This window comes from Malurus melanocephalus, unplaced genomic scaffold, assembly GCF_030028575.1.
Source record: "Malurus melanocephalus ecotype Western Australia unplaced genomic scaffold, MMel_1.1 scaffold_775, whole genome shotgun sequence".
In the NCBI taxonomy this organism is placed as follows: domain Eukaryota; kingdom Metazoa; phylum Chordata; class Aves; order Passeriformes; family Maluridae; genus Malurus; species Malurus melanocephalus.
In genome coordinates, this window is record NW_026624007.1 from 140,732 (window position 1) to 149,616 (window position 8,885).

Below are 8,885 nucleotides of genomic sequence, written 5' to 3' on the forward strand. Positions count from 1 at the left end.
TTTCTCATCCCCACAATTCCATCTCTCCAATCATCCCAAATTCCTCTCTTTGGCCAGGCAGGTGAATCCCAGCTCYTCTCCAGAGCAGCAGCATCTCAGCCTGAACCACGGGTACCCAACCCCAATCAAACCCAATTTTCTGCTCCCCAGAGATGGCTCCGCTCACCRAAGCAGACGAGCAGCAGATTTGGCCATTTATTTATTTTTAAACCCCGATCTGGGGCGCAGGGGAGGGGATGGCTCCTGTTTCCAGAGACAGCTTGGCTCCCAGCTCGTTTGCTGGGGGATATCAGCAGCTGGCACCCGAAATGGCAAAGCTGGGCTGGAGAGGGGAGCCAAAGTCAACTGTGCTGAAAGCAGAGCCCAAATTCTGTTTGTTGCAAAGGAAAAAGCCGTTGAGATTCCAAACAGCGACCTTTTACATTTCCCCTCTTGGAAACCCAAAAAAAAAAATTGAATTGTTTTGCTGCTCTCATGCAGAATAAATAACTCCCAGTGATTTTCTGATGATGAGCGAGTGACCCAAGGACTTCTTCTGCTCTCAAAGCTGCCAAATAATTCCGTGTCAACAGCTCCAGCTCATTTGAGCCTCAGGATTGTGCCAAAATTGCCTTTTTTTTTTGTGTGAATGTGCCAGCACCGTTTGTTCACGGGACAAGGGACAAGAGCTGACCTGAACTGGAAATCAGGAACCCTTCTGGAATCTTCCTGCTGAATCCAAATTTATTCCCTCATTGTYCCTGGAGCTCTGGGATCCCTGCAGRTCTCACCTGGGCCAGGTGTTCTGACACAGAGAGAAATTCCACGAGCTCAATTCTGATTTCTTTTAGGCTAAAACAGCACCTTCAAAGCCAAGTTTGGGTTAAAACAGCTCCTGATTACCTTAAGTTGAAATTCCCTGAGTAAAGCAACCCCACCAAAGCTTCCAGAAGGGAATTTCACCTGTCTGAGGAGGAGTTTGATTAAAATGGTGCAATTTGTTCGAGCTGAGGGAGAACTGCTGAGGAAGAACTAATACGAGCAGCGAGGGAAGAGGAGCAGAGAAAAATCCTCGCGGAATTACCTCGAGAAATAGTGGAAAAGTGCAAAAGTGGCCAAAGCGCAGATGTCTGCAGCACGTGGTGAGGTTTTTCTGTCATTTGCTCTTTCCTTAAGCTGAACAGTCAAAAAAATGAAGCAAAAGTGAAGCAAAAATGAAACAAAAATAAGGCAAAAATGAAGCAAACATAAAGCAAAAGATAAAGCAAAAATAAAGCAAAAATAAAGCAAAAAATAAAGCAAATGCACTGAGGAGGGAATGTCTGAGATCTTGGGATGTCCAGCTCTGAAATACTGGGAGGCAGGAGAGACCATGGATGGGAAATCCGTAAAATCCCACGAGTGGACACGGATCTGCATGGGAGATTTGCAGAAATGCATTTGCAAGGGTTGTTTCCATAGGGATTTAAAAGGAGAACCCAAATTTTGGTTCCATGGGACCAAAGTGAGAGAGAGGACAAAGAGGTGGAATTCTCAACATGGAGGTGGAATTTTCAGCAGATTTCAGGGAATTTGGGATTGTCCCTTCAACCCCATCAGCCTCACCCGACCAACGCTGCCATTTTTAGTTTTCTGTATTTTCTTTTAATTCTGTCCTTTACAAAGGGAAAAAATGGAATTGTGTCCCCCATTTCACYTTGCCAAGCTCAAGATCTTTCCCAGGCAGGCGTTGATGAATCCCCAGCTCCTGTCCTGCTCTCCACCAGCCTGGGAGGGGGAAGGAATTGCTGAGCCCAACCTTGCCCTAGAAATTATCACCAAATTACTTCAGTGTGTGACAGTGACACTGATTGGGGGACTCTGAGCAGCTCATGGGCCATGGGTTTGCAAAATCTGGGCATCTTGGAGCCCTGGGTGCCAAGGAAAGCTCCAATCTTCAGCCCAGCAGGATGGAAATTTAAGGTTTCCATGAAGTTTCAGGAAGATGYTGTTTGAGGAGGTTCAAGGACCTCCCGCTGCACAAAAGATTTTAAACTTAGAAATGAAGAGACTTCAACCCCCCCAGAAAAGTGTCACTCTGAAATGCTCAACAGCTTTTAATTCATTTTGAACCTAGAGGCAGAGAAAAAGAAAAAAAAAATAGGCAAAAAATACATCACAGCCTTAATCTAGGGGGGAGAAAGTAAAAAAAAAAATCATTATTTTTATAGCACATAATCAGACACTTACAAATATATTTCACTGGAGGAAGGGGCAGGAATGTGCATTTCCTATTTCCTTTTCAATGAGGCCACGATCCCGAATCTGCACAAGCCATTCCCAAAGCAAAAAGAGGGATTTAAAAATCAACAAAAAGGGAGAGGAAAACCCTTGTGCCAAAGAAAGGGCGTTCGACAGTTCCAGGTTCATGTTTCAACAAAACTCAGCATCTGAATATGGGGTGAGGAGACACACTTTTGTTTTTTACAATATAAATAGGATTTGGGAAAAGGGACTACATATGATACAGCAATGGTGCTATTGCAGAACATGCAGAGGAAATTCCCCGTCGCTCACAACCGCTCATCCCGTCCCACCCTTCCCTCCCACCTCCCCAAAAAAAAAAAAAAAAAAAAAGAGAAAATCCTCTGCTGGTTAAATTTCTCTTTCAATTGTTTTAAATATTTCCTCTCTTGGCCTGGTAACATTCTTAAGTCTTTTATACAACGAGTTTTCTGTTTAATCACATTTCGAGCGACAGGAGACAGCTCTGTAGGAGGAACAACCGAGGCTCGGGAGAACCTTGCCAATTTTTTCAACTTTTATTAGTCTCAGTTTGGTTTTTATTCGTGGAGACATCTGCTGCAAACGTCAAAAAACTCAGAAATAAGAATTTAAAAAAAAAAAAAAAAAACAAATCTCAAAACAGAACAATGTTTCCAAGGTCTTACAACCACGCACGCGCAGCCACGCACACGAAAAGAACCCGTAGCAGAGGCAGGAGAAAGGATGGGAACTCCAAAATCCTCAAGGGAGAACGAACCCAAAGTTTAAAAAAAAAAAATTAAATTGCTTTATTCTATCTCCACTCTTTCACTAGTTTAATACCCATGGAGTCTCTTAAGATGCTAATCTACCATCTGCTAGCCCATAAATCCTCCCCACTTATTCCCTTAAAGATCCAGCCCGAGCCGTGCTTAGGAGCCTCTCCCCAGAACGACGACCACCTTGYAAAGGGGCTTAAAAAATAATCATAAAAGCAAGAACATTGTCTCTTTCCATGCTGTAATTTCAGGGAATTAAGTGGAAAAGATTGCAGTGCAGCAATTGCAGGTTGCTCAGCCAGCTCGGGTGGGGCGTGGAGGGAGGGGAGGGTCCGGTGCCCTCTGCCCCCTTCACCTGAACCTTCCCAGCTCTGCCCAGCTGGGGACCAGCTCTGCCTCGTTTTCTGAACTGTCTGAAATCCTCCAGAGAGAGTGGAAGACTTTCCAGTGACTTCAGCAAGGTTTGGATTCTTCCCAAAGCTCTGCTCCTCGGCCGGAGGTGATGCCCGAGCGTCCAAGTGGGAGCTGCCCACTCAATCCTTCAGGGTTTGGGTTTTGCYTTTAATGCTCCTTCAATCCTCAGCGAGCTGAGTCCAATCAAAGGCAGGGCTTGCACTCCTCTTCCCCAGGAGGAACTCAAAAGCTCAGTCTTTACTTAAGGAAAAGGACGTCACGACAATCAAGGCGTTTGGGGAATTTCTTCTTTAATAAGGATAAAAGAAAAACATACAAACACCTCCCAAGCTTCTGTGATGGAATGATTCTCACACTGTAAGGAGCACAACTCAAAAAAAAAAAAAAAAAAAAAAAAAAAAAGAAAAAAAAATATTAAAAAAGGAGAGAAAGAAAAGAGAAAGGTTCCAGGGAGCTCGGGGGCGGCTCGTAAGGAAGTGACACAAGCAGCAACAGAACACTTGSCAAACCAGGGGGGCACATTGCAACTCAAAGCCATGCTGATCCTCAACTAGAAAGCAACTGTGATGGYGAAGATGGGGAAGGAAGATGACAGGAATGACCCAAACCTGGCCATTTTTTYCCTAAAAGCCCTCCCTGGGGACGTGGCAGCGATGCCAACGTCCACSTCAGGGCTGGGAGAGAGCGAATGAGAAACATCCCAGCTGTGAAACATTTCTTCCCCCACCTTCCCCAGCTTACAAAGATAGTGTTTCTTTACAAAAAAAAAACCCAGAACATTCCAGAACATCTGCTCTTGCTCTCCCTCTCCCCACTGTAACATCAGTCATGATTCGTTTGGGGGGTGAGGGGGGGAGGATTTCATTTATTTTCTGTTTTTAAAGCCATAATCTAGAAAAATGTTTCGTGGAAACTTTTGTTTTCCTATTTTTGCTTGCTTTTTTTTTTTAATAATGCTCATTCATAGAAAACTTCACAAAGGTGACGTCTATGTACAGAAAACATGATTCCAAAGGCTGCTTCAGTAGTCAATGTAATAGCACCTTGAAAGACAAAAGTTTTGACAGATTTGAAAAAGTTCCTTTTTTGTTAAATTTTAACCCTTTCCTCATTAAAAAAAAAAAAAAGAACCAGTCACAAAGCTCCATCTGTAGAAACTCTTCCAAAGTCTCCKTTGTGAAAAGCTGAAGGGTTTCTGAGCTCCCCAGCTCTTGGTCAGCAACTCCTGGCAAGGTAGAGGTAGCAGCCAGACAGGGATTTCCTGCAGTCCAAACCAAGAGGAGATGAAAGAAATTCACAGCAGACTATTGCACAGGGCTGGTTTTCCATTCCACAGTCTCCTATCTGTTTTTTCCACCAACTCAAAAAGGGTTAATTGAAATTTTTTTGAAGGAATCCTGGTTAAAACATGTTGYTCTGAGTCCCAGGCTGGTACTGTGTCTGCAACAGGCTCTCCATAAAGGCCAAATAATCGGGGGTTTGTCCGTATTCTTCGGGATTTCTGGGGTTCCCCAGCCGGGGACGCTTGGCTGCTCTCACTTCATCTCCTGAAAATACATCTTCCTGAGGGGCTGCGGTGCTGAGGGACTGCAGAGACACCAAACACATCAAAAACAACCATCAGAGGCACAGAAGGGTAAAAAAAAGCAGAGAGTCATGGATTGGGACAGCTGGAACAACCCTGAGAATTCTCCACTCCACTCCCATGAAATGGCTTTAAARGGTAAAGCAGCAGCTCTGGAAACACCCAGCAAGTGTGGGACCAAAAAAAAAAAGCTCTGAAATAAATCCCTCATCTTTTCTAGGCTCTGTAATTCCACTGTATGCACTTAAAGACAGCCTGATCTCATAGATTAAGAGATTTATAGGTAAGAGCTCCACTCTAAATCTCCACTTTGGTGAGAAAAGGGGGTTTGGTCCCACGTTGATAATCAGTTCTCCAGAAACCACTGAGCTGCAGCCCAGCTCACCTCCCATTTGGACAGGATGACTCCACATAAATGAATTCAGATGGTGTAAAATGATCTGAACATAATCTTTTAACCAGGGAAAATCAAATCCTGAGCTGAGCACGTGCAAGGGAAAATCATTTCGGTGCCTCTCAGGCCAGGATTTTTCTACTCAGTGTATTTTGGAAATGACAAGTGCTTTTACAGCCATGGGAACTGGAGGCTGCATCCACCTAATGTCTAAAAAATACATGAAGGGAATGTGAAGGAGTTCTGCAAGCTGCAGCTGGTTTATTGTTTGCTATTTTGGTACTCACCAGGCGAGACTTGACTCTCTTGGGAAGCTCTTCCTCCAAGGTATAAATATCCCCACGCTTTACCATGAGCTGAGAACCGTCTTCAAACTCGACCTGTGGATGCAGAAAATGAAATCAGAGCTCAGCCCCTGCTTTTGCAGGCTTTGAGCAGTTCATGCCCAGCTTGTGGCACTCCTGCTGCCTCCAGGGAATGCCAGGGAAGCAGCAGGAGTGGTGCCATGGATGCATCCTTGTGGGATGAGCACCCCCAAGCTCTGGGGATGATGCTGAACCCCAAAAATGCTGTCCAGGCACCTCAGTGCTCCATGGATCCCAAAATATCCGTGCCCCAGCTGGCCCAGCACCTCTGCTCCCCGCTCCCAGGCACAGCACTACGCATTTCTGCAGATTTTTGATTCGCAGCCTGAAAAAAAGCAGCTTTTCACTTCTAATAAAAGCAGCCCTGTATTCAGGCCAATGTGGTAATAAGAATTTCTTTCATCTTAAACAAAGCATTTTCACAGGTCACAAGGAAACAACTCCCAGCTACTAAAGTACATTTGTATTTCAACCAGCAGAAATAGTCAGCCAGGTACAAAATCTCCTCCCATGAAACCCTTTTTTGCTAAGCACTGATTATATCATGAATTATGCATCAGATGTTCCAGGGATGTTTATTCATGGCAACGTGCACAGCAAAATGTTAAAACTATTAAAAGTTTTTAAGGGATTCTTATTTCCTTTGCTCAAGACTTTAATACACTTTTCTGGATCAAGCAGGAAGGACACTGAGCRTGGTTTAATAGGGGTGCCAAGTTCAGGCTGGACAATCTCAGAGAATAAATCATCTGTGCTCTCAAATCCTCCTGCTGCTCTRTCCAGCTCAGCACCCCAGAGCTGGGACTCCTGTGCCACACTCACCTGGTAAATCTGACTGATCTGAGCTGCAATGAATTTGGCCTTGTAGATGATYCCATCCGTCCACTGCAGCTGGACCAGCTCCCCCTCTGGAGGGGGMCCCAGCTGGATGCAGTCCCTGCTCTGAGGACAGAGGGACAGAGGTCAGAGACACAATGACACCAAAGCTCAGGGGCTGGGGGGTGCTAAAATCACACAACATCAGCTGTAAGATGGGTTTGTGCACTCGTGATTAATTGTGGGCATCTCAAAAGCAGCCTGAGAGACCAGGAATCGACACTGGCATCTCATTCTGCTGACAGCACCCCGTTCATGGACATTTCTCATCACAAATCCCAAAACATCTCATCTCCTGGAGCTCCAAAACAAGCAGGGCAACTCAGTGAATCAGTGGCACAATCAGGAAGGCAATGCATGAGCTGACAAATCAGCCTCTTCTAGACATTGCCTCTATTAAGTGAATTCCCTGTTTTGAACCAGAAGTGCTTACAGACAATCTGCTTCCCCCATGAATCACACTTGTCAGCTGAAAAATAAGATTATTCAACCACAAAACAAATAGGATGAAACTTAGAACAAACACCGCTTTGCTGGGAAGTCATCTGCATTCAGCAAGATGTAAAAGCAACCAAAAAATAAATGAGATAATGTCAGAAGCAAGACCCGTCATGAAGAGCAGGATGAGATTTTTCAAGGCAAGCAGCAACATAGAAATTAAAATGAAAAAGTTAAGTTTTGCTTTGCTGTTCCACCCCAAAGCACAGATCAGAATTTGCACTGACAGGGTCTCCCCACCCTGATACAGAACACACCTAAACATAATCCTACTCTCTTTTAATGAACAGCAATTTCTTTCCCAATACTTAATAAATCAAATTTCTTCTTAAGAAATAGAAGAAGAGAAAAGAAGGTTTTCCAGGTACTAACTAAAGACATTTTAAAGGATCATATAATGTTGATAATGTGAATAATGTGAATAATGTGAATAACGTGAATAATGTGAATAATGTTAATAATGGTGTAGGGGTTTTTTTTCCCCCTTTTTTTCCTTTTCCCCTTCCTTTTTTATTTTTTTTCCCAAGTTTTTTCCCCAAATTCCCTGGGTTTGGTTTGGATTTAGACCCCAACCCTGCCCASAGCTGCCTTACAATGATGCTCTCGGGGTAGACGTTGTCGCTGTAGGAGCCGTCGTCGAAGTTGACCTCGTAGAAGGTTTGGGTGGTGGTGCCAATGACCCTGCAGCGATAGTAGAGCCCATTCCTGTTCTTGGTGATCACTGTTTGCCCCAGGGCCACCTCCCTYCGGAATGGAACCTGTGGGGGACATGGAGGAGGATCAGTGGTGACAAACATCCCATGGGGTCATGGAATAGTTTGGGTCACAAGGAGATTAAAGCCACCCCCAATAACAGCTTCCTGGACAACCCTTCTGTGTTGAAACAGAACTTTTGTTAAAATAAAAGTTTTTGAGCCAACACAGAATCACAGAATCATCAGGGTTGGAAGAGACCTTCAAGATTTTGGAGTCCAACCCATACCACTAAACCACAGCACCAAGCACCACATCCAATCTTTTTTTTAAAACATCCAGGGATGGTGAATCCACACCTCCCTGGGCAGACCATTCCAGTGCTTCATCACTCTTTCTTTACAGAACTTTTTTCTAGTATTCAACCCATATTTCCCTTGGTGCAGCTCAAGGCTGTGTCCTCTCATTCTGCCTGTTGTTGCCTGGATAAAATAACCAACCCCCACCTGACCACAACCACCTTTCAGGAAGTTGTAGACAGCAATAAGGTCACCTCTGAATCTCCTTTTTCTCCAGGCTAAACACCCCCAGCTCCCTCAGTCATTCCTCATAGGGCTTGTGTTCCAACACAGGCAGCGAGAAACGATTTTCAAAAACCGCAGAAACAAAACAACCCAAAAAAATGAAAAGAAATAAAAATAACCCCTCCCAGCAGAGAAGCCCCAAGCCCTACGTTCTGGTTTGCTGCTTTGTGCTTGAAGCAGGTGATGGACACGACGTAGGGCCAGTCATCGGGCTCCATGGGCACCCCGGCGGCGTGGGCACACGTGACGTGGAACGAGGTGGAGCAGTGCTCGTAGGAACACTGGATACACGCACCAGACACCTTCTTCATCCGCTTGCGGCAGTACACACACCTCTGAAAGGGACAGGAGTGGGGTCAGAGACAGGAATGGGGTCAGAGACACCTCTGAAAGGACAGGAGTGGGGTCAGAGACAGGAATGGGGTCAGAGACACCTCTGAAAGGGATAGGAGTGGGGTCAGAGACAGGAATGGG

General features: G+C 45.0%; 1 protein-coding gene across 1 annotated transcript in view; it reads right to left on the minus strand.

Annotated features, from left to right (window-relative positions):
- Positions 1-4,316: 4,316 nt before the first annotated feature.
- The window catches only part of LOC130584836 (lysine-specific demethylase 4B-like), a 25,675-nt gene continuing 21,106 nt past the window's right edge, over positions 4,317-8,885 (minus strand). Inside the window, exons 9-13 of the mRNA XM_057385065.1 lie at positions 8,561-8,746; positions 7,728-7,892; positions 6,583-6,702; positions 5,683-5,775; positions 4,317-5,003 (exon numbers count right to left, since the gene is read on the minus strand). Of these exons, the coding sequence (XP_057241048.1) occupies positions 4,818-5,003; positions 5,683-5,775; positions 6,583-6,702; positions 7,728-7,892; positions 8,561-8,746 (750 nt within the window). The 3' untranslated portion in view covers positions 4,317-4,817. The remainder of the gene's footprint in view (positions 5,004-5,682; positions 5,776-6,582; positions 6,703-7,727; positions 7,893-8,560; positions 8,747-8,885) is intronic.